Here is a 24,350-nt window from a genome sequence, read left to right as displayed (position 1 = left end):
ATAGTACTGATACTCAAAAATGTTTTATGTAAAAGGACAAGTAGGTAAAAGTCGCATTATGTTTTTTTTCTACCACTAGATGTCAGAAAAGAACTTCAATTATCATTTCGATTGAATTTAAAATACTTTTATTTTTTATTATTTTATAAGTAAAAAGTAAAATTAAAAGTAAAATAAAAGTAAATAAAAGTAAAATAATAAAATAAAAGTAAATGAAGTAAAATGAAAACTATAATATGGTATCAATAAAATAATAAATAAAAGTTAGTAAAAGCAAAATATTTTTTATTATTTTACTTTTATTTTTACTCTTATTTTATAAGTAAAAAGTCAAATTAAAAGTAAAATAAAAGTAAATAAAAGTAAATAAAATTAAAATAATAAATAAAAGTAAATAAAAGTAAATGAAAACTATAATATAGTATCAATAAAATAATAAATAAAAGTTAGTAAAAGCAAAATATTTTTTATTATTTTACTTTTATTTTTACTCTTATTTTATAAGTAAAAAGTAAAATTAAAAGTAAAATAAAAGTAAATAAATACTATAATATAGTAATAATACAATAATAAATAAAAGTAAATAAAAGTAATATAATTTTATTATTTGACTTTTATTTTTATTTGACTTTTTTATTATTTTACTTTTTTTTATTTTATTTTTATTTTTTTATTTTACTTTTATTTTTACTCTTATTTTATAAGTAAAAAGTAAAATTAAAAGTAAAATAAAAGTAAATAAAAGTAAATTAATACTATAATATAGTAATAATAAAATAATAAATAAAAGTAAATAAAAGTAAAATAATTTTTATTATTTTACTTTTATTTTAATTTTACTTTTTTATTATTTTACTTTTATTTTTATTTTTTTATTTTTTATTTTTTTACTTTTATTTGTTATTATTTTACTTTATTTTGACTTTTATTTTTGTATTGATTTGACTTTTATTTTTTATTATTTTATTTAAAATACTTTTATTAATTGATTGCATATATCAAAGTCTAATAGTTAACAATAGAACATGTTGCATACAGCATATTGTGGTAACTAGAACTATAATTTCCAATACATTTGGTGGTGATGAAGTTATTTGTTATTGTTGTTATTCTGGTGTCGCTGCGTCGCCTCGCTGCAACCAGATCCAGATCCAGCTCCAGTGACACAGCGTCGGGATGAGATGAGAGCTGCTGCTGGATGAGAGGAGCTGCTGGTCGGGACATGTCCGAGTAGAAACCTGCTTTATTATCCAACACGTAGCTAAAGCATTAAACCCTCCCGTGTTAAAGATGGGGAAGTGCGGCATCACGTCGTCAAAGACGGTCCTGGTGTTTCTCAACCTGATATTTTGGGTAAGTTTGGAGGTTTTATGACAGTTTTAAAAGCGTGCGTCACCAGCTAGCTGCAGCTGAGTGTAGCTGTGCTAGCTGTTAGCTGTGTGAGTGTGCAGTCAGCTGCTCGACCTTTGTTTAACCAGGGAGGGATTAGTTTGAGAAGGCAGAAGGAAAGATATGCTTTTTAATGTTTATTTATTTACTGCTAACAAGTCATTGTTAAATGAAGTATCTTATAGTACATTTAGAGTGAGAAAAGACAATTTGCCTGCTTAATAAAGATGCAATGTTGACAGTAGAGGAATGTACTGCAACTTTTGAGGTAACTGTTTCTATGTTAGTATATCAAATAAAAGAGTAAAAGTACAACATTTGCCTGCAAAATCTAGTTGAGTTGAAGTAGAAAGTAGCTTAAAATTGATATACCAAAGTAACAGTTACCTCAAAAGCAGCCTACTTCTAAAATATGATGTATTATTGTAGGTTAAGCTGCCCACACAATAGTTAAAATTAGCCCCACCTTAACCAGCTGCAACATTAAAGTGATAAATGCATCACTAATTTTCATTATAATCCAGTAATGTAATATGTATTATTCTGAAATGGACCATTCTGCATAATGACTATCTTTACTTTTGGTACTTAAAATGTACTGCAACTTTTGAGGTAACTGTTACTTTAGTATATCAAATAAAAGTAGTAGAGTAAAAAAATACAACATTTGCATGCAAAATCTAGTTGAGTTGAAGTAGAAAGTAGCTTAAAATTGATATACTAAAGTAACAGTTACCTCAGAGGTAGCCTACTTCTAAAATATGATGTATTATTGTAGGTTAAGCTGCCCACACAGTAGTTAAAATTAGCCCCACCCCAACCAGCTGCAACATTAAAGTGATGAACACATTAATGCATCACTAACCTTCATTATAATTCAGTAATGAAATATATATATATATATATATATATATATATATATATTATTCTGAAATGGACCATTCTGCATAATGACTATTTTTTACTTTTGGTAATTTAAAATATATATTGATGCTAATACTTTTGTACTGTAACTTAAGTAAGTATTTTTTTTTACACTGTGGTGCTGCTATTTTTACTGAAGTAAAAAATTGTAATACTTCTTCCATAACTGTATGCAATGCAGTGACGATGCAGTACTATACTATTAATCTAGTACCTAGTATACAAATGATCTAAAGTTGGCTACACATTGATGAACTACAACATCAAAATGTTCGTACGTTATATTGTATATTTATTCTATTACAAATTAATTCTATTATATATTATATGTATTTGTCAATGGTAAAAATACAAAAAAACAGAATAATTTAATATTCTTTAATAATAAAACACTTTAAAAAAGTAGCTATTCTGCATGATGAGTACTTTTACTTTGATAAATTAAGTACATTTTGCTGACAATACTCCTTTACTTATGCTTTTTACTTTACTTTTTGAATTCAGGACTTTTAAAGGAGTATTTTTGGACTATTGTATTTCTACTTTCACCCCACAGCGAAGAGTAGGTTAACCTTAATATCCACCCAATCAGCAGAGAATGATTACTTTTTGATAATTGCAGAAACATACAAGAAGGCAGCTTAGTTAACATGGTTTAATATACATTTTGAAGTAAGTTGTTCATCTTATATTGACAAAAGGCCCTCGGGTCGTTTTGGTAAACTGCAGGTCCAGGTTAGCCCCCTACGACTCCTTTACAAGTAAAAGTCATGCAAATGCAAAAATATATGTCTCGCCAGCAAAATGTTTTAAATACACTTATTTTCGTGTGAAATTATATCTACTCTATTGCTACATTACTGTTAATGATGCATTAATACATAAGTAGCATTTTAATGTTGGAATAATTTGAGGTGGAGCTAATTTTGACTACATACTTAAGGTCTGGGCAGTTACACTGACAAAAATCTTATCAAAATGTAAAATCTGAAACAGCAAAGTAACCGTAGCTGTCAGATGAATGTAGTCGATCAAGAAGTACAGCATTTTTCTCAGACAGGTAGTGCAGTTAAAATTAGCATCACACAGAAAAAGTAGCGGAAGCTTGTACTTAAGTAGAGATATTATGTATGTCTAACCATCCAAAAACCAATCGCAGCATACTGTTTATTGTCATGTATATCAATGGTGCAGCAGAACCCAGACACTTTTAAATATGTGCAAAAATGCACAGTAAAATGTGTTTTTTTTTTCACCCTTTTGCAATGTCTTGGTGTGGTGTGATGATGTGTTACTTCTTGCTCTCCCTTTGTGGTTCGGCTTGAGTGAAATGTTGATGTTTCTGTCACCCTCAGGCCGCTGCAGGCATCCTGTGCTATGTTGGAGCCTACGTCTTCATTACATACGATGACTACGATCATTTCTTTGAAGACGTGTACACTCTCATCCCAGCAGTGACCATTATTGCAGTTGGAGCCCTCCTTTTCATTATTGGGCTCATTGGATGCTGCGCTACAGTCAGAGAGAGCCGATGTGGTCTTACAACGGTCAGTTAACCAGTTTACACATTTGGCGCAATAGATGAGGGTACTAAAGTCCTTGTGTAGTAAGTGATTAATCAAAGATGGACTTTGAAACATTATGAAGAAAAGGGGGGGTATCGGGATTAGGGCTGGCCAATATGGTCAAAATCGTCTATCACAATATAGGCCATTTCATATCGCTATAACGATATATATCACAATATAGCATGTTTTTATGGTAAGTCAAAAAATAAATAGTCTATAACCACATGCTAAAACCTATATTTGTACTCTTCCATTGAAGAACGTTAAATTATCCTATTGAATTATCGCCCAGCCCTTTTCAGGATGCATTAGACCAGGGTAATAACATATCAAATTTGACAAAAGCATTTTGTAATTTTTCATACCTAATTAGACATTAAGCAGAAGTACAAAACTTCAGAAGCCATTCAAGATTTTAGATAACAGCACAAAACTGCACCTATTATTCAAGCCTTTTCTCACAAGTCGTAGTAATCTGTCTAACTTGAACATGCAAGTGTCAGACAGTCAACTAAATATGCGTGCGAGTGTTTGTTGTCTCTACATCTTACAGCTTGAAATTCAATCCACAGTTTGTCGTCATTCTCTTGCTGGTTTTCATGACGGAAGTGGCAGTGGTGGTTCTCGGATATGTTTACAGAGCAAAGGTGAGTAAGTCGAAGACAAGCCAGTGCGTGTTTGTTTTTCTTGACCTTATTTGAAACTTATCTTGTGACCCAGCAGATCTTCCAAATAACGTCCACAGGAACAGTCTGTTAAACACAGATAACCTGATCTAATCTGCTTGTGTTCGCAATCATGTTGGTTTGTACCATTCAAGGAGATGTGTCATCACATGTCACCCTTCTTGATCATTGGCAGGTTGAAAATGAAGTTAATATTTCTATCAAGAAAGTGTATGATGAGTACAACGGCACCAACAGCAACGCACAGAGCCGTGCCATCGACTACATTCAGAGACAGGTGAGGACAGAATGTCTCCTCTGTAAATCAGATATAGTGATATTATTGTTTCACCTGCATTTCTGTTAGCCTCGTCCCGACTGAGAAAATAGTTAACCGTTTTCATTGTTACAGCTTCAGTGTTGTGGGATCCACAATTACTCAGACTGGCAGAATACACACTGGTATGAAGAATCCAAAAACAACAGCGTACCCATCAGCTGTTGCCAAGCTAACGTTGGAAGCTGCACAGGGTCCCTCACTCATCCTGATGATCTCTACCAAGAGGTAAAACAACCTCTAAATGTGTTACGTTTTCATACCAAATACCTCTTATATGTTTAAAGAGGAGTGACTCGTTACAGGTTTGTATGTTTGAACTTATTCTGTGTGTGTGTGTGTGTGTAGGGTTGTGAAGCTCTGGTTGTGAAGAAGTTGAAGGAGATCATGATGTATGTCATCTGGACTGCACTGACATTTGCTGCCATCCAGGTATGTAACTTTCATCAAGATACCATGTTTTGTAGGACATCACCGGTTTTCCGCAGAATCGGTATTCTCTTATTTACTGGACCTTTGCTGCATTTACTGTAATTCTATTAGGATGTTGAGCAGCAGGCTCCCAGGTGAAGTAGTGAAATGATGAGATAAATGTCAGCAGCGTTATCCTTAGTGTTTTATAACAAGAGATACTTGCAGTAGGGATGTCACGAGAACAGATACTTCGGTACCAAGTCGATGCCAAAATTTGGAAAATGTGGGGGTATTCGTTTTTCTACAGTGCCGCAGTGTCCCGTCATCCCGGGGACTATAACAAATTTCCCTGATAATGCTATGTTGTGAACAACAAATCGTGTTGAAATCGTCCGGAGGACAGTTAGTAACGTTAGCTGTTAGCAGCCGGTGGGCAACACAGTCCTGTTTGGCTAAATAACGGAGCTAACAGCTAATGTTAACAGAGCTTGCATTGAATTACATTATGATACATTCAAGCTCTATTCAATAAAAGTGAGTATTGGGCGGAGATAAACTATAACGTTATCATGATGTGTTTATATGTAATCTTGTAAAATTTAGTTTTTGGCGAGAAACTTGAGGCGTATCAGGGAGTAATAATAAATTCTCCAAAACTAGTTTGCAAACGGTAATAAAGGAGTGTATTGTTTTGTTTTTCGTGGAATTTCATTGGTATCGGTATCAACTACTAAATGTCTACCTAACTAGCAGTATGATTTTAAAAAATCACAGCACGTACATCATTGTTCTACATGCTTGAGAAGATCAATACCACTCTCATGTCTGTCTGACAAATGTAAGGCTACAGCCAGCAGCCGATTAGCTCAGCTTAGCTTAGCATTTAGTTTAGCTTAGTTTAGCTTTGCACCCGGCCAAGAAATAGTCTGGTTTATAACACCCCATAAAACGACAACTTGTTGTTTTTACACTTTGTTTTTTGTATGGATTAAACAAATGAGATGAAATGTGTTAAATTAGCTTTAGAGGTGCTGGTTGGTGGATTTCTGTGGAGAGAGCGAGGGTAGCTGTTTTCCCCGTCTATAGTTTTATGCTATGCTAAGCTAACGGTCTCCTAGCTCCAATTACATATTTACCGTACAGACATGAGAATGGTATTGATATTCTCATATCTCTCTCAGCAAGAAAGAAAATAATTCCCAAAATGTTTACCTATTCCTTTATTTATTTGGTTCTATTTGTTTTCCATCTCACTATTGGTACTATAATACTGAAGTCCAAACAAAGTAGAGTTTCTGAATGGTTGTAACTGACAAGTATATGAAATAGACTTCAAAAAGCAAAAACACTAATAAGGTTCCTCTTTTCTTCTAGATGCTGGGGATGTTGTGTGCCGGTGTCGTACTGTGCCGCAGAAGCAGAGATCCTACCTATGAGCTTCTTATTACAGGGGGCACCTATGCATAGAGGAGAACACATTTCTCACCATAACACACTAACACACCATGACACACTTTCAGAATTAATATACGTGTCATTGGTGAGAGCATGAATCTGTTACCACACTAACCTTAAACACCAACTACACTAGAGTTATATATTTTACCTGTTTTTCCCCCCCCAAAAAGCTATAGACCAAATTCTTTAAAGGTCAAAGTAAATGAGATGTAGAAAGCATTCTGTTGCTGTGAGGACGGCACCTCATTCTTTATATGGAGTGAAGTGCGGACAGGGTAATTTACTCATATGTTAGTTTGCACTATGTGTATGGCTTTGAATATTTTATATTTAAATGAATTTTACCTTTTACCTCCACTACTGCTACTACTATTCCACTACTAAGAAATAGTGGACACCATAGCCCTAAAGTGTGTAACTTAACCGGCTTCTGCTTTTCTGATCTTTCTTTTAAGAATCAAGCTTTTTGAGTAGTAGTAGTAATGCTTTCTCAACTCGAGATAGACTTTGTCCTATTAGCTGTTCTGTTTGTTTTTGTCTGAACAGTCCACTGATGGTAGTTTTAGAATTTGATTTGCTGACATGTAGCAATAGCAAGACACAAGAATGTAAATAAAATGGGGGGAAAGTTTGAAATCAAATGTGTTTTCTGATTTATTGTTTTAAAGAGGACCTACTACACTTATATTCCGGTTCATACTTGTATTTTTGGTTTCTTCTAGAACATGCTTAAATGCTTTAATGTTCAAAAAAAGCTTTGTTTTTCTGATACGTACTGTGCTGCAGCACAATTTTTTCACCCTCTGTCTGAAACTCAGCTTTGTTTGAGGGCGAGCCAAACTAGCTGCTAGGCTGGTATTATGCAAATGGATTACTTGGTGACATCACGAAAGGAAAGGCGGGACTTTAAGCAAGGCGTTTCAGGCAGTTCAGTGTTTCTGTGGGGGTGAGGAACTCCCTTTGGCGTGGACTTTGCAACTTTGCAGAACATTTACATGCACAAAAAACTATGTAACACACTAAAGGAAAGGGGGAAAAGCACAATAGGTCCTCTTTAATTTCTCTGACAGAAATTTCTGATCTTTACAAAGAGATGAAATTGCTCCACCAAATGGGATTTTTTTTCTTTCTCTCTGTCCAGACAAAGCTCATATTCATGAGTCAATTTGGTCCCAAAAAAGAGAGGTCAAAGGTCAGCTGTTTCCCATGAGAGAGGGGTGTAAGAGGTTCACATATTCAGTGAGATGGTTTCATCTGTTTCTAATCTTTTATGCTTTGTAGCTTTGCTTCTGCAAACTTGGTTACCATGGGCTCAAAATGTAACACACGCACACGCATGCATATTATATTATAGCTCTTACTGTAATCTCTAGATGTAGTTGTATCTGCTTCTGGAACATCTTGTGACCACTAAACAACCATTGTGGACCTTTTTATACACTCTTACTGTAAAATGGTGATAAATAGACTCCGCTTTGGTTATTCGATAGATAGCAATGTATCACCTGTTGCAGAGAAACCAGATACGCTTGACTGCTCAGCCACATGACCCAAGAATAGTGCCCAGAAGGCTTTTCACCTACTTTGTTTGGACCGTTCTGGTCCTCTAGTTAGCGGGGGCTAAACATAATGTTGATCATGTAAGAGCTGCAACAATTAATCGATTGGTTGTCGACTATTAAATTAATCGTCAACTATTTTGCTAAAAGATTTATTGGTTTTATTAATTTTTTAAGAAAAAAAAAAGTAAAAATTCTCTGATTCCAGCTTCTTGAATGGGAAAATTTTCTGGTTTCTTTTCTCTATGACAGTAAACTAAATATCTTTGAGTTGTGGACAAAACAAGACATTTTGAGGACGTCATCTTGGGCTTTGGGAAACACTGATTGACATTTTTCACCATTTTATAGACCAAACAACTAATCGATTAATCGAGAAAATAATCGACAGATTAATCGACCATGAAAATAACCGTCTTTCAAATTGAATTAATAAATAAAAAAGAGGCCCATTCACAAACAATTATTCTTTTTAACATTCAGAATAGAAACAGTAACCACACATAGAAATTATATACAGGCTAACAGAAATAAAACATTTTGCCCAACATTTAGGACTGCAGATAAACAAGAATACCACAGTAGCATATGAATAAACTTAGTGCAGTGACCTTGTGCAAAATATCACGTAATCTCCCAGCTGTCATTGGTATGATGAGCTCTCAACACGCCAGCAGTAAGGGCAAAGTCATATGAATATGTGCCATAGCAATAAATAATTCATCATTCAACACTGTGTCGTGCTACTGTATGTGAAAGCCCCTGTCTGTAGGATTATTATGTGATAAAAGTGTCTTTCAAATTATTCTAACAGTTTGAGGTTTTGTAGAAAAAACAAGAATAGCCCTGTGAAAACAATCAGCATCTCTGCCACAGTGTCTTTTATGATACTACCATAGTGGGCTACTCGTAGGGGCTTTAATGATGCACGAAACACAAATATGAACAACAACTAAGATGAAACTATAATTTGAAATGACAAGACCTTTACAAAATATTACATGAAGTAGTCCTACATATGGCTGTCAGGGAAACTCATTCTTGGGCCAGGTAAGAGCCTGGGACCAAACCAGTAAGGCCATTTCTTTTCACCGTCCACCAGCCGTCCTCCCCTTGATCTATGACGTCCACATTGTCCCCGACACACACAGAGAGCTCATCATCACCCTGAACAAAAGAACAGAAACATCCAGTCAACAGATATCCTTTAAAATGAACAAGAATTAGAACATTAGAATGCGTCTCACGTAGAAACTGACCTGTGCCGTATAGTCGTACACGACCTTGTACCCGTCACTGCTCGGCTGGGACGCCTGCAACCCAGGAATGGACGCGTATACTCCTTCTGATGTTTCTGTTTGACAGGATTTCAGACATTATCAGCACTGGTTCACTTAGCGACTCAGCTGATAGTAGAACATCTCATCAGAATCATTGGCAAGCTGAACAAATTATTTGATGTTGGTGGTGGTGACGTAAAGCTGTGGTTCCCAACCCTTTATTTTGGCTGATGTACCCCCTCAGCCCTGTCATCACTGTCACCCTTCATCGACACGACCTGTCACGTTCCAAGTTTAACATTTTTAAGGTGATGAATATTTAAAAAAAAAAAAAAGAATACATCTACAGAGCTTTTAGGAAGATGCAGAATAAAAGTATGGCTTTTTCTCAAAAAAAATTATTGTGATTGAATCATTTAAAAAAATTTGCGGGTCCAAAAAATTAATGTTTTGTTTATCTCTGTGGAAGATATCTGATGTTTGGTTCCCACTTCTAACAAGACTTGTGAGACAATAGTAAAACGACGTTGGTATCACGATAAATGGCAGAGATTGACAGTAAGTGCCTGGCAACGACTTGTTGTGAAGTAAATGCAATGGAACAGAGGAGGGACAATGAGACTTCTAGTGGTTGAATGTATCAATAGCACCTTTAACCTGGATTTTAGTTGAGACTGTTGTTAAATATGTAAAATTGTATTCTCTCAGTCTTCCCTTGGGGCTCTGGGTTGTGTTTTCCTTTTAAACTTCGATATCAAAATATTCTGTCTCTAATTTTATTTACTTTTTAACTTGGGTCTTGAAAAATTGTGTATCCTATTTTATCACTTTTAATTGCATGGCGCTTCTGTGTAAATTGTTTTAATGTTGTATTATGATTGTTTTACCCTTTATGTGACGCACCTTGAGATTTCGCTGTATTGTAAAGTGTGATATATAAATTAAATTAATTTATTTTTTATTATTATGTGATCGTGCAATTGTCGATGTGTAGGCTTTTTTTCAAATAAATATACTTCACGCCTCACATAAATTTATAATCCTACTTTGTGTATAATGTTGCTCCCAAACACATAAATGTGAATATGAATATCTTTTTTACCAAATCATAACTTTTTAATTACCTGAACTCCATAATATTTCCACATACGCTCTTGTAACTGCATTGCTCTTCAATGCATAACAATAACAGTACAGAACAACTGATAAACTACAATTAACCCAAATAGTGAACACAATGACTGCTGGAAGTTTGTGTAAAACAAGCGATTTTGGAGGAATTTTGAACAGATTATTTCCTGTAAATATTGCATCAGAGATGAGGTTTCCTGTTATTTTTAGGACCTTTTAATACAAATCTTAACTTTTAACAATCCTACATACTTAATAGGCTTCTTTTGTGACAAATTCAGTGTTTTCTTCTTCCTGACGCTTGGTCATTGTTCTATTTGCTCTTTGGTTGTTTTAACTGAATTTATATCTTAAATAACTATCTAAACTTTAAAAATAACAATTTCATTAAGTTTTCTTCACAGAAATTAATGAAATGCTGAGGTATAGGCCAACTATAATTTTTCATTAAAAAAAAGTTGTCCTACACCCCTTGATATCAAGAAGGCCTTGCGACCCCCCGAGAAGCCCCTAGTGGGGGTCAGGACCCCCAGGTTGGGAACCAGTTTCTTGGAGTACAAGCAGTCCTAGTTGTGAATCACTAGTGTGAAGAATAATAACTACAGTATGTAACTTATAGTTGCTCTCTACTACACCGTGTGTTGCAAGTAGCTTTCACAATCATATCTGTCATCATTTTGGAAATTGCAGTGTCACTTGAATGACTTTGGTACTATACCAGCAGGTTGTGCAACTGGTTCATTGATGCTCAATTTGGAGCCACTGGAACAGTTCGACTGCAGAAGATTTGAGAACCTACAAATTGGGGAAAGTACTCGGTAAGAAATACACAAAAGACATTATGAAATAATCATCGTCATCATCATTCATTTGGTAACAGTGATTTCCATTGTGTAATTCTGACTTTTTCATCACTCCTCCTACGAATCCAGCACTGCCATTTCTGTCTCTAGCATTCCCCTCGTAGTAATTCTGGTATTCAATTGGAGCTGTGGAAATTAAAAAAAGAAAAGAAATAAATAAAAGACTAATGCTTCAGGGGCGATGCCTCTATCACATGTATCCCAAAAGTGAAACAGTTTTTAGCAGCAGCTGAGAGATAATATTAAAATGTCCTCTTGGAACATATTCAAATCCACATCAGGAGAGCCGCCGGGCGGCTGGGCGGGTGCCTACCTGAGGGGGTCGAGCCGGTGCTTCTCATCTCCACAAAGCTGTTGTTGTCTGCGATGATGTCACACTTTTCCAGCATTTTCCTCACATCCTCATAGCACTGAAAGAGCAAATTGTCCACAGTGAATTTTAAAAAATACAGCGCAGTATATTGGAAAGCCTATCCCATAAAGTACAGATGTGTGAGAACAGCTGCACACACCTCATCAGCTTGCACACTCTGCATTGATAAATGGTTACAGTGCACCCACAACGCATTCCTTAGTACGCTGAGGCGATCTTCTTCCTGCTGCTGAAACATCTGCAAAACAGTTTGATTGGAAAAAATAGTGAATAATGCAGAAACACAGTACATTTACAACAGTATACTGTATGTACACTTCTGAAATTGATGCAACAGGAAACTTCTTGCACAACAAAAGCATCCAGCATGACCTTTAGTCTAGTCTGCGATCTTTCGACTCTGTAACTGTTTCAATGAGATGATGATTTCATATTTTTCTGTCTGTTTGTTATTAAAAAATGGTTAAAAATGTAATAAATCAAATGTTAAAAGGAAAACGATGGTTAAAATGTGTCACCTTCAAATAATGATAGGTTAAAATGTAGTGCTCTTTATGTAAGGTTTTATTAGAGTTGTAGAGTGTAACGGGTCACATGACCAGAGTTTCGTTAAGGTCACGACTGTGGCATTAGGGGTAAGAACCAACATGGATGCGGAGGAAAGACATGTGGCCCCAAAATAAGCACATGCACATGGTCCAAGAGGCGCACACGGTAATTGTCGTTCATTTTGTTTTATATTTACGTATATAATGTTTGTTGACGTGCCTTTAAATGGACAATGTGATACATTTTCAGTCATTTGATTTGATTTCATCACATTTGTGTTGTGCTAATGTGTTTGGGCCAACGGACGTTAGCTTGAGAGACTTTAACACAACTGAGAACTGAGTATTTGAAACCTTTGTCTTTTATTTTTTTTGTAGTTTTCATGGTGTTTGCTGAAGAAAACAGAAATAAAATAAAACTTCAAAAGACATTATTTCATCGGACCAGTGTAGCTACAAACTCATAGCTGTCATTTCTCTGCTTTTTAAGGCTTCATATTTTCAAATGTATTATGTCAACGGTCCTTCCTGTTTGTTTCCTGGTTTCTTTGTGTACATGTGTTTTGTCTTTTGTTGATGTTTTCACATGAAGGAAGACTTTGTTGCAATTTTTGCATATTGTGACTCACTTTCTCTGCTTATAGGAAGTATCACACATCCTCATTGACAAAACAAGCCTCGGGTATTGCCACTCTTGGTCTAACTTTGTGCATTTTGAAATAAATCAAGCTGAAGTGTGCATTCCTCACTTGATCAATACAGCGAGAGGAGAAACACAGCTTCTAGTGTCATACTTTACCTCACATGTGTTGCTATGTGTTGAATCCCACTCTTGACGAGTCCTGTCAAGCTGCTCGATGTTTGACTTGTACTGTTTGTCTGAAGACAAGTTAAAGAAAAGAAAATCGTCTGTTACACTTTAATAAACGTTGAGGTTTTATTCATATACTGCGTATAACTCTATTTCTGGAATCCTCAGTAAAAGGGAAGTAAATGAAACCACCATCCTCAAAAAAATCTTTCTGGTAAACCATAGCGGCTTCCTACACGAAACGACAAAATTGAACACCACGCTGCTATTAACTGTCCTTACCAGCCTCCTCTGCAGCTTCTCTGCACTGTTTAGATTTGTTATTCATCTGAAAAACAAAAGAGAATACAAAATTACACATTGCCTTTATATCTTTAAACATGTAGTTTTCTCAGTAAAAGGAAATATAGTTTATTGCATAAGTGCTTTGACATACAGTAACCTTTGTAAATTACATTCTAAATCAGAAGAGAAACTCACAACTTATAAATGACTACATTAAAGGGACTGTTTGTAACTTCTTACACGTATAAATCATTGTGGGTTGGTGTCCCATGCACGCTCGCGTGTGGCAACGCTGTTCAGACAAGACTCCAACACAAACTACACCGAAGCACCAAAACCGCAAAGTTATATCTGGTGAAGCCCGTCTTGCAAAATAGTGTTGGCCGCAGACGTAGTACGCGGGGGAGACCATAGCTTTGGTCTCCAGGACTGGAGTCTCTGCTGTACTTTGCTCCTCTGCCTGCCTGCTTGCCTTCAGCGCTCCACTCTCACGTGCATGCGCGCACATTACACACTGCAGAAGACTCAGTTTAGCTCTGAGAATATCTAGTGAATGTACAGTGGACGTTTGTGCAGAAATAAATGCTGCAGGTCCTCCAGACCAACAGAGGTTTCCCTTGTCTTGTGAAGTGACGGAGCTCCGCAGTGAGTAACGTTATCGTCTCCGACCAAAACTCTGGTGTATATTTCACCTGCCAAGCAGGTGAAATATAGAGTGATATTGTGGTTTTAGCTGACGTGTGTCGCCTCACTGTTTTGAGCGATGCTCGTTCATGTCTATGTAGAGCGAGCACAAGCGCGAGCAACAGGACGCTGACTTTCGTTGACTTAATGGCCACAGGTGTCGCTGTTAACAAGCAATTCCTGATTCTTACAAACAGTCCCTTTAAATAATAAGTTGAAGGGAAAAGATAATTGAATTTCCTAATCTGTCAGTGTTGTGGAGTAAATGGAATAACTGTCAGTGCTGTTTGACAACAACAGCAATTCGTATCAGTAGCGCGACATTACATGGACATTACATGGACATTACATGTGTCACGAGTACGCATTTTAGCCTTTTCGCATGTCATTTGTACGCCACGCAAACGTCCGTTAGGTTTAGGCAAAAAAACACTTTGTTAGGTTAAGGAAAAACGTCATGGTCGGTCTTTCTTGCTTTTTATACTACGTAACCAACTCTTACTGTAGCATTTATACGTGGATGCATTTACATTGCAGTCAGTACAGGACACATGGCTTACAAATGACACGCGTAATCAAGAGAGGCATTCTTAATGCCTTGCCTATCGTGGCATTCATACAACTTTTCGTGCGAACAGGCTTTGTATCCAGTAGTTGAACTTTTGAAATGATATTTGCATATTCAAAGATTCTGGATTTTTCAAGAAGGGAGTATTAGATTGTTTGAGAGTTGATTTTAACAAGGAAATAGATTTTTTTTACGGAAAAAACGTATCAGACACAGATTATTATTCAAAGCAGAGTAGTTTTATAAAACATGTCTGGAGGGGATCTTTAAAGATTCACTGGTTGGATGTATTTTAAGAGAAAAAAACAGCACTCATTCTTTCAGAGCACACATGTCAAACTCAAGGCCTGCGGGCAAAATCCGGCCCCTCGCAAATTTTGATCCGGCCCCCATATCAATTTCGGTTCTCAATCAATTTTGGCCTGTCTAGTTGTGGTGTGCACAGAAACCTGTGCCCCGTATGCAAAACACACAGGCGTGCCTCCACTTTGAACACAAAATGGCACAAAAGATTAAAGGTGATGCTGAAGGCTGCAGTGACTTTTGCTTGACTGTAAAGTTTAAATGTAATTTTTAGGGTTTTATGTGCAGCCGATTGCATGTCAGAAAGCTAGGCTGTATGGGACATGTAAACTACATGATTAAAGGGCTTTTACTTTTAGTTTCCTTTTTTTATTAAATGCCACACACAACCGTTGAGTCGTCATATTCAGGCCTGTGAAACAGGTTATTGTGAGTTGGCTGTACGGTATCCTACTTGAAAAAATTTAATAAGATTGCATTATTTTGCTTGACTAAATGCTAAGCAACTTTTATGTTGACTTTTTAAGGCTTTAAGTCAACTAAATTGTATGTGAGAAGGCAGTATGGGACATGCAACAATATAATCAAAGATATATATATTTTTTTTTTGATGAAAAAAAGCTGTCAATAAACTATAGGCTATGTGTCTGACCCTTGATGTGATTCTCATTTCCCAGTGTGGCCCTTAGTGCAAATGAGTTTGACACCCCTGTTTTAGAAAGTCAAGCCATAGTTTTTCATTACTGAATTGAAATAATTGCCCCTAATCTTTAATGAGTCATATACTGTACCACAGGGGCAGATTTACCTTCTCGGTCTGTTTGGGAGTGGCTGTGGGAGTGTTGCCCATCTTCTCAGCAGTTTGCTCTGCCTCATCTGCCTCCCTGCAACGCTGATCGTATGATTTTTTCGACTGGGAGGGAAACAGAACAGAAACCATATGAAACTATATCACGCATGCGTTTGTTCATCAGCACTTCGCTCTATGAACCCCTGACAGGAAAAGGGGTGGGGGCGGTGGCGGGGGAGGGTGGGGGAAGAGGAGGGCAAGTTCAGTCAAGTAAGAGATGGCATGTATCTGCAAAAAAACAAAACAAAGGGCAAAACTTCACTTCCTTTTTCTAACCTGAGAGAAGTATAAGCTCCTAAAAGTGCCTATCACGTCAATGTGATGTGACATGGCATATGTGTTATGACTGTCATTTACTGGTTGCAAAACCATCTTCCTCTTATACAGGTTATATAATTATAATAATATACACAGCAATGCTCCTCTGCTCTTCAGGATGCACATTTATTGCACATACAAGCAGGATGTAGCTTAAAAATCCCCCTGAGATAATGCAGGCTGTTAACCACAGCTATATAAAGAGTAAATAAACTCACGTAACCTGAAATCTCTGTAAAACTGGTAACAAGGGCCTCCACACACACAACAAGATCTAATCATACAGATCATAATGATCATATGAATTGAACTTACTTCTATTGTTTTTTTGTAGAGGGAGACTTTTGTCTTCTGGACCTTCTCCATGATGACGTCAAACTAAGAAGTGAAGAACAAAACATCACCATCATCAGAAAACCGCAGTGAGAGAGGCAACTCTTTTTTAGATTTCCTCCTCCTGCAAATAAGAAAAAAAGGCTTTTCATTGGCACCTTTTTTCTCTGTTCTTTCTGTCGCTCTCTGAACTGCTCCATTCTCTTCACCTCCTCCTTTAGGAATCCAGAAAGCTGGATGTGCAAGTCTCCTACTTTTTCAATTTCTGAAAAACACCAAAACATGCAAGTAAAAACTCAGAACTGACTGAGACGTGTATGAAGCACACAGGAATAATAGGGCAGGAAATATATCCGGTGCTTACGTCTTCTCATTTCATCAAAAGATGTTCTCAAAGTGCTGTGAAAACAAAATGAGTGAATACAATGTCATTATTTTTCTCATGCAATGAAGTCCAATACTGCAGAATAAATGTATTGCTTAGAAAGGTAGACACACTGATGCATAGTATAGTACATCAATGCTCATATGCACCCACACACCTACCAGATCTCAGATAAACCCCCAGTCTTGCGGGCAATTGTGACCAGTTCCTTGCCGTATTTCTCCTCTGCTGATGCCCTACATGGACAAAAGCACAGTAGAGCTGAACCACATTTTACTTAGGTCACTTTAATCATCTGTCAAGTACAATTCATCTGAAATGTGTGAGCCCACCTCATTTTCAAGATCTCCTCCATGTCTTTGCATGTCCGCCGACCATCATTAAGTCTCTGACTGATAGTCTCATACCCAATATTACTGATGAAGTCCACTCCCTGCAACCATAAATACCAAACCATAATACTCATACTGTCAGTGATGAAGGAAACATTGTTTATAGGGATTCTCAGCCTTAATACAAACCACACATAATGTTAGATTTTGGAATAAAAGTTTAAATAAATGCTGTTAATAAAAAATGTTTTAATACAAAAATAAAATGTATGCTTTGGTAAAGAAGGTTGCGCTTCAACAACGGGATTCACAGTCGAGTGCTGGACCCAAAGTCCAGTAAGCATAATGAAGGAGGACAAAATACTACTAGCATTTCACTTGTTTAATGGCTCACATCACAATAGACATACGCTCGACATAGTACATGTCTATTGTGATGTGAGCCAATTAAACAAGTGAAATGCTAGTGTTTTGTCCTCCTTGATTTTGTTATTTGTGATGTGCTACCCTATCACATTTTTATAGAAAATTAAAATGTTAGTTTCTTTATTGCTCGGTGTTTAAAAGACCCAAATGATCGCCATTAGGCTAATAGCTGATGATTTAAATGATGCTCAAGTTCAAGTTTTACTTTCATGACCTCTGTGATTTTCCACAGAGATATTGTGGTCGTATCTCATCAAGAATGGAAACTGTTACAAGCTGAGGTCTGAATGGAAAGCAGCCAAGTGGGAGGAGTACCTACAAAAAAAAACCCTCTCGTGTAAAAGTACTCTTACTTTGCTGAAAATTAACTAATGTGGAAGTAAAATAATCTGGTTCAAAAATCTCTGACATTCATTTGTATTGTTGCTGGGGGACATTTGGCACGAGAGCGCTGATAGCAGAATGAGAATAAAGACGAAACGGGAAGCACACAACTTCACAATGTAAACTGAAGCTACAGATACAGTTACACTAATTGTTGTTTCTGACTGGCCAGTTCCTGATGCTTTGCTTGTGGTAATTGTAAAAGTTAAATTGTAAAAGAAAAAGTAAATTGTAAAATTTGGTTACATGAACATTTTGAGTTCTGGTCTATTGCATAGTTGCACACACACACGTGTTAACAGGTGCTCTCTCAAAGGCACATAATGGGAGGAAACCTTCAATAACGATACAGAACAGACGGTTACTACCATAACACTATTTTATAAACTTTGTACTGAGAGAGAGCTGTTTAGTTTGTGTGACACACCTAGTTTCAGATAAAAACTCTACTCAACCCAGAGATAAAAAATCAATTGTATTGCTTATCATGACTGCACACATTAAAAAAATAAATATATATAGTTAATGTTTTAATCCAAGCAACAATTCAGTACAAGTTCAGTGAGTTTCAAAATGAGAAAAAGGAATTAAATCAAAGAAGATTATAAGTCTAGAGACAGGATAGAGTGTTTAGCTAACTGTAGTCAACGATGCAGATAACTAAATACATTACTAGTGCATGGTACCATGGATACTGTCCACACAAAAAGCATAAATACAGTAGCAGTATAAAGGTACACTACAGATATTACCTCAAAACTCCAGTGAACATACCGAATACAACACTGACTTCACGGCTCAGTAATAATAATTCATTGTCAACTTGAGCTCTGAACATAAACATAAAAAAGTAGTAGATTAGTAGAATCCCATTGACTCACCCAAAAGGCATCTTTAAATTGTACCGTCATCTTTGGAAGTGGTTAAAATTAGTCCCTGTTGGAGAATCCACTCTTAACTTGAAGTCACTTTGTAACGACAAGTAGTGTAACAGGCTGTTGCTCGGTGCAATTGAAACGGATCATGACACATTCAGGAAACCAGCAAACAGCAACACTTGCTCACTTGCTCATTTGATTTAAATGAGGAAGAGCTGCCACATGTCAGCAGTTACCACAGCTGGACTGGTGCTCCTGTCAGTTCACTTTTGGCACACGTGAAAGGACAACTAATGATGATACACAGCTAACCTGTTCTATAAATGTAATCAAAACAAACTCCAAGTGGTTACAATCATATCTTCAGTTGAACCTCCCTGTTCTTCAGGAGTATGTGCATGTAGAGTGGACACAATAAAAGGAATAGCTCACAATATTATGCAACCCAATCGAACAGCCCTGCAACACATACTAGTTTATGAAGTTTCCGATTTTGTGAAACACCACTTGTCTGGGTGCTGTATTATGCGTGTGTTGCAATATATGCTTTCCTGTTATTTTGTCTGAGTCACTCAATGTTGCAAATGATTGCAGATCGACAATGGCATAAATCCTACGACTGACTGATGTCGAAGTACAACACAGGAAATAAACAGCATTACATCTTCATGGAAACAAATGAGAAAACATAAAGTATAGTTATAGTTCATCATGTGATACGTGCAGCTGTCTGCCGTAGTCCGTCACTTCACTGTTCATGAATGTTTCTTCATTTTTCAAAACTTCAGCCTCTGAGATCAGCCCGTCTCCATCGTGGTCCATTTCCTTTACGAGGTGAAGAGCCTGTTGATGACATGAGAGCAAAACAAGGAAAAGGAAGCAGTCAATATGCTGCCATACCATCATGGAGAGAAATCATATATAATCCTATCAAATTAAAGGAGCATAGATTTGCTTATGTATTAAAAAGGACCTATCGTGCTCATTTTCAGGTGCATACTTGTATTTTGGGTTTCTACTAGAACATGTTTACGTGCTTTAATGTTTAAAAAACACTGCGCCTCTTATCACCCTCTGTCTGAAAGGCTCTGTTCGAGCTCCTGCCCCTCCCTCCCGAGAAACCCAGTCTGCTCTGATTGGTCAGCTGGCCCACTCTGTTGTGATTGGTCAACTGAACCAAACTCTTTGGACTCCGCTCCAGCTCCGCTCTAAGGTCCCGATCACACGGTGAGTGCGTTTTAGCAGCCTCAATGTGGGGCCGCTTTTTGTAATTGTTTCAATGAGATTGAAGTGTTTTGCATTTCGGGAGCACCTCGCGTTTATCTACTCTGTGTGCCTTGCATTTTTACTGGAGCGCCCTGAACGCCTCGAGTTGAAAAAAAAAAAAAATTAAACTGAGAGCAGAAAAGCGCCCGATGTCATTTATGTTTTTTTCTCATTGTGGAGACTTTTGCAGGATACCTGGAGCTTTATGACTTTACCAACCGAAGCTACCATCATCTGAACAGAACACAGCTATTAACAACTATTATCTATTTGGGTCACGCACAGTTCATGGTTTGTAATAAGGTCAGGTTAGCACTCATTTGGTGGTTTCCTAGTAACATATAAGATAAAAATTGCTCTGTCTGATCGGGCGACAAAAAGGCAGTGTGGTGCGCCTCGCTTTTTTCACCTGCAAAACACACTCTGTCTGATCAGGGCCTAAAAGCTTTGTCAGAGGGTGTGACAAACTAACTGTCAGGCAGGTATTATGCAAATGTTTTACTTGGTGACATCACCACGTTATGGAAGAAAAGGCAGGCAAAGCGTTTCAGGCAGTTCAGGAGCAGTGTTTCTGTGGGGGAGAGTAACTTCCTTTGACAATGACTTTTGGTTTTGTAACTTTGCAGACCTTTTACATGCACAAAAAAAACTACATAACACACTAAATGAAAATGAAAAAAATTATAATAGGTCCTCTTAAAAACTCAAGAATTTTGTGTCAATATTAATCCATTATGCCAACAAAATCTGGGCACACGTCGGGACAGTTGAGTCTCACCTCCTCTCTTGCTGAGCCGTAGCTATTAGGCGCAACCCAGCGGAGCTGCTCGTCTCGATTCAACTGGCCATCCTTATCTTGATCGTAGATATCTTGAAACCGCACTGTTTCCTCAATCTCCCACTGTGAAGGGGAATCCTCTGATAACAAAATAAAGTGTTAACATTGCAGAGGAAACCAACAACAAACAGATCCTTCTATGTTTTAAAAGAATCGCTGTGGTCTTACCATCACCACGAACATCTCCAATAAATTCACTCAGACTGATGAGTCCATCTTTATCGGTGTCATAGTCGGTCAACACATCTTCAATGGCAAAATCCTATTAGGAAAAAAGGGTAAATGATTCAATTTTAACATGAAATAAGAAGGGCACTCTTATCATGGGTGGAAGAATGCATTATCATATCAGGTTTTGCAGGAGTAAGAGCTAAACTCGTCTTACGGCCATGTGATCCACTTCAGACGGGTGGGTGAAGGCAAGAAACTCTGTCACATTAAGCCCGGGTGTGCCGTCCACATTAGCAAAGTCAAAGCGCCTCCTCTCCTTCAGCTGGAGCTAAAGGGGATATGTGCCTACGTTAAGGTATTACAGATAAATCAAGCTGTGTGATTCTTAACAGGACAATAAAAGTAAACCTACGTGTCTGAGAGACTCTTGCTCTGGATCCTCCAGAACAGCGCCGTCATCAAAACTAAGGAGCTGGTCATGAGTGACCATGTTGTATTCCTCCCATGTTACAACACCATCTTTGTCAGTGTCGAACTCAGGGAAGCGCTCCTTTACATCATCCAGAGCATATTTTCTGTAGACGTACTGAATCCATAGCGTGATCTCCTCTGTTTGATAAAAACACAGCAGCACTGAGTATGACCTTTCATCACTTCTGTTTAACTTTGCTTCCTTTTCAAAACATTGAGAGACATAAATTTACCTGCATTCAGCAGATTGTCAGCGTTTGTATCAATCCGCTTCACAATTTCCATAATCTTTTTCCTCTGTTCTGCTGGGCTGAGTGTCTTCATCTCCTCAGTGTCCTAGAAGTGCATAAAATAGGTACAACGAAGAGTGAGCAGGTGATGAATCAAGATTAGAAATTGAGCTGAGGAGTGTAAGATAATGAGTCAAACATATGTAGAAACCTCATCTCCCAGCAGGATGTTCATGTCATGCTCAGGGTTGTGCTGCTCGTCAATATAATGATCTTCATGATGTTTATGAGAGCTTTGTCCAAATCCAAACTGAAGTACCAGCAGCGATACCAGCACTGCAGAGGGCGCCATCTGTTGAGTAACACAGTTATTTAACAGCAAAACAAATGAGTGAATGAACTGAAACACTACAAAGTGCTATTAATTAGTTTCCAGGTTAGGTTTCTAGTTGCAAACTCAAATGCCCAACCATGGCCAAACTGAGCAGTCACAATGCAACTGTGCAACCTTGTGGTCAGCTGGTGGAAGTTCACCCTTACCAAAAACATTTTTTATTCAAGTGTGCTATTAGTATACTTCTTTAAACTTAAAATAAGCGAGTATGCTTTCAGTTTACTGTTTATCTACTTATCAGAGATACAAAATTATACTTAAGTTTACTTGGCTTATACTGACAAGTATACAGAAAAGTCTAAATATATTTGGCTTATGTTTACTTTTTTGATAGAGTAGCTTATTAAGAGTGTGTTAGAGTTTATAAACGTGTGTTTTGATATGAATTTACTTCAATTCATCAAGAATTTTCTACGTTTTTCCTTTCTCCGTTCACCGATGGAAAACTAATTTTCACAAATTTTCATCACAAAACATAAAGTCAAATAGAAAAAGGAGCAAGTCTCTTTGTGCAATACATAAACCATTGGCTAAGTACTATAAGTTAAAGAAAATGTACAAGTATACTTGCAGTAAAAACTATGAAACTAGTAGTTTACTGGGAGTATACTTTGAAGTGTATTTTCATAAACTAAAATGTTTGCTACAAGTATAACAGTATAGCTATAAGTTCACTTGTAGTATAGTCCACTTCATAGTATAGCATGCTTTACAAAATACAACTTGGATGTAAACTAGTTGTGCACTCCATGATTACTATTCTTACACTTAAAGTACACTTAAAATTATACTTTTATAAACTAAAAAGTGCAAAAGTATTGAAGTAGTACACTTAAGGATACTACTAGTAATAATAATAATAATAATAATTTGATTTGTAGAGCACTTTTCAAGCCCAAAGCACAAAGTGCTTTCCAAGGAAATTCACATCATAGACAGCAGAATACAATGAAACATAAATAATGAAATAAAAAAACAATAGAATGGGAAAATAAAGAAACAAGCATATACATATTCATACAATTACATATGCACATACATACATACACATCAGCACACAAGCATACAAAAGACTAAAATTAAGCTGATTGGAAAAGCCATTCTACAACTATACTATATCTATACTACTAGTACATTGATATTAGTGTACTTATTATATAAAGTATACTTGGGAAATATACTTGATCTTTATCTAAGTTTACTTCATAATAATTACTTGAAGTATACTAGTTTTAGGGCAAACAAACCAAACTTAATGTTGCATGAAGATGAAACCTGCTCATGTTACATCTACAGGAACAAGTGCCTATAAGATGAAGAGAGAGGTAGAAAGCCTGGTATGTAAACACTAGCTGTCTTGTCTGCAGTAGTTCCTGTTGATGCTTTATGTGAGACAGGATGAGACAGAGAGATAAACAGGCAGAATGGAGGACGAAACCAAAAGCATCAGCCAAAATAAACAGACACAGTTAAAGACAACACACACAAGCTCATAATAAAGAAAGTGGGTCAAAGCTGATGAATACCGGAGATGGAAGATGTTGTTATTACCGTCAAAGAACCTACACTGATGAAAGTCCTCTGCTCTGTTGACGGTGTCATTCACCCGAGACGGATATACGTGTACTTCCGGTGACACATTTCAAAATAAACGTTATGTTATTCTGGTGCATGTCAAACTTTTTTTTTGGAACTTTAAAGGGACTGTTTGTTAGAATCAGAAATGCTTGTTAACAGCGACTAGCGTGGCCGTTAAGTCAACGAAAGTCAGTGTCGGGATCGCGCTTGTGCTCGCTCTACATAGACATGATCGAGCATCGCTCGACACAGTGAGGCGACACACGTCAGCTAAAACCACAATATCACTCTATATTTCACCTGCTTGGCAGTAATGTTAGCTGACCAGACAAAGGT

At 36.9% G+C, this 24,350-nt stretch overlaps 3 protein-coding genes across 5 annotated transcripts; 1 reads left to right on the top strand and 2 right to left on the bottom strand.

Moving 5' to 3' along the window:
- Window positions 1-1,162: 1,162 nt before the first annotated feature.
- tspan3a (tetraspanin 3a) lies at window positions 1,163-7,396 on the top strand. Its single transcript, XM_074632958.1, has 7 exons — window positions 1,163-1,353; window positions 3,669-3,860; window positions 4,454-4,528; window positions 4,743-4,844; window positions 4,959-5,111; window positions 5,232-5,315; window positions 6,672-7,396. The coding sequence occupies exons 1-7, from the start codon at window positions 1,291-1,293 to the stop codon at window positions 6,762-6,764; spliced, it is 762 nt and encodes a 253-aa protein (XP_074489059.1). The 5' UTR covers window positions 1,163-1,290; the 3' UTR covers window positions 6,765-7,396.
- A 1,370-nt stretch (window positions 7,397-8,766) lies between these two features.
- pstpip1a (proline-serine-threonine phosphatase interacting protein 1a) lies at window positions 8,767-19,211 on the bottom strand. Its single transcript, XM_074632953.1, has 15 exons — window positions 19,070-19,211; window positions 17,379-17,479; window positions 17,208-17,282; window positions 17,026-17,060; window positions 16,820-16,926; window positions 16,644-16,706; window positions 15,969-16,073; window positions 13,603-13,648; window positions 13,309-13,388; window positions 12,101-12,199; window positions 11,902-11,998; window positions 11,630-11,714; window positions 11,444-11,520; window positions 9,574-9,668; window positions 8,767-9,481 (listed from the first exon to the last, which is right to left on the bottom strand). The coding sequence occupies exons 1-15, from the start codon at window positions 19,097-19,099 to the stop codon at window positions 9,350-9,352; spliced, it is 1,227 nt and encodes a 408-aa protein (XP_074489054.1). The 5' UTR covers window positions 19,100-19,211; the 3' UTR covers window positions 8,767-9,349.
- Window positions 18,706-24,134, bottom strand: rcn2 (reticulocalbin 2). 3 transcript variants are annotated; one of them, XM_074632954.1, is made up of 8 exons: window positions 23,988-24,134; window positions 22,254-22,394; window positions 22,046-22,148; window positions 21,754-21,950; window positions 21,556-21,669; window positions 21,339-21,432; window positions 21,111-21,250; window positions 18,706-19,909 (listed from the first exon to the last, which is right to left on the bottom strand). In XM_074632954.1, the coding sequence occupies exons 1-8, from the start codon at window positions 24,036-24,038 to the stop codon at window positions 19,766-19,768; spliced, it is 984 nt and encodes a 327-aa protein (XP_074489055.1). In that variant the 5' UTR covers window positions 24,039-24,134; the 3' UTR covers window positions 18,706-19,765. The 3 variants fall into 3 exon arrangements, with proteins under 3 accessions (XP_074489055.1, XP_074489056.1, XP_074489057.1); XM_074632955.1 differs by having other exon boundaries at window positions 24,003-24,053; XM_074632956.1 differs by having other exon boundaries at window positions 23,963-24,044.
- Between the last annotated feature and the right edge of the window lie 216 nt (window positions 24,135-24,350).

The sequence above is a fragment of the Sebastes fasciatus genome, chromosome 4, assembly GCF_043250625.1.
Source record: "Sebastes fasciatus isolate fSebFas1 chromosome 4, fSebFas1.pri, whole genome shotgun sequence".
NCBI classification, from domain to species: domain Eukaryota; kingdom Metazoa; phylum Chordata; class Actinopteri; order Perciformes; family Sebastidae; genus Sebastes; species Sebastes fasciatus.
The sequence above is the reverse complement of the archived record's forward strand: the minus strand, read 5'-3'. Positions and strand labels throughout refer to the sequence as shown.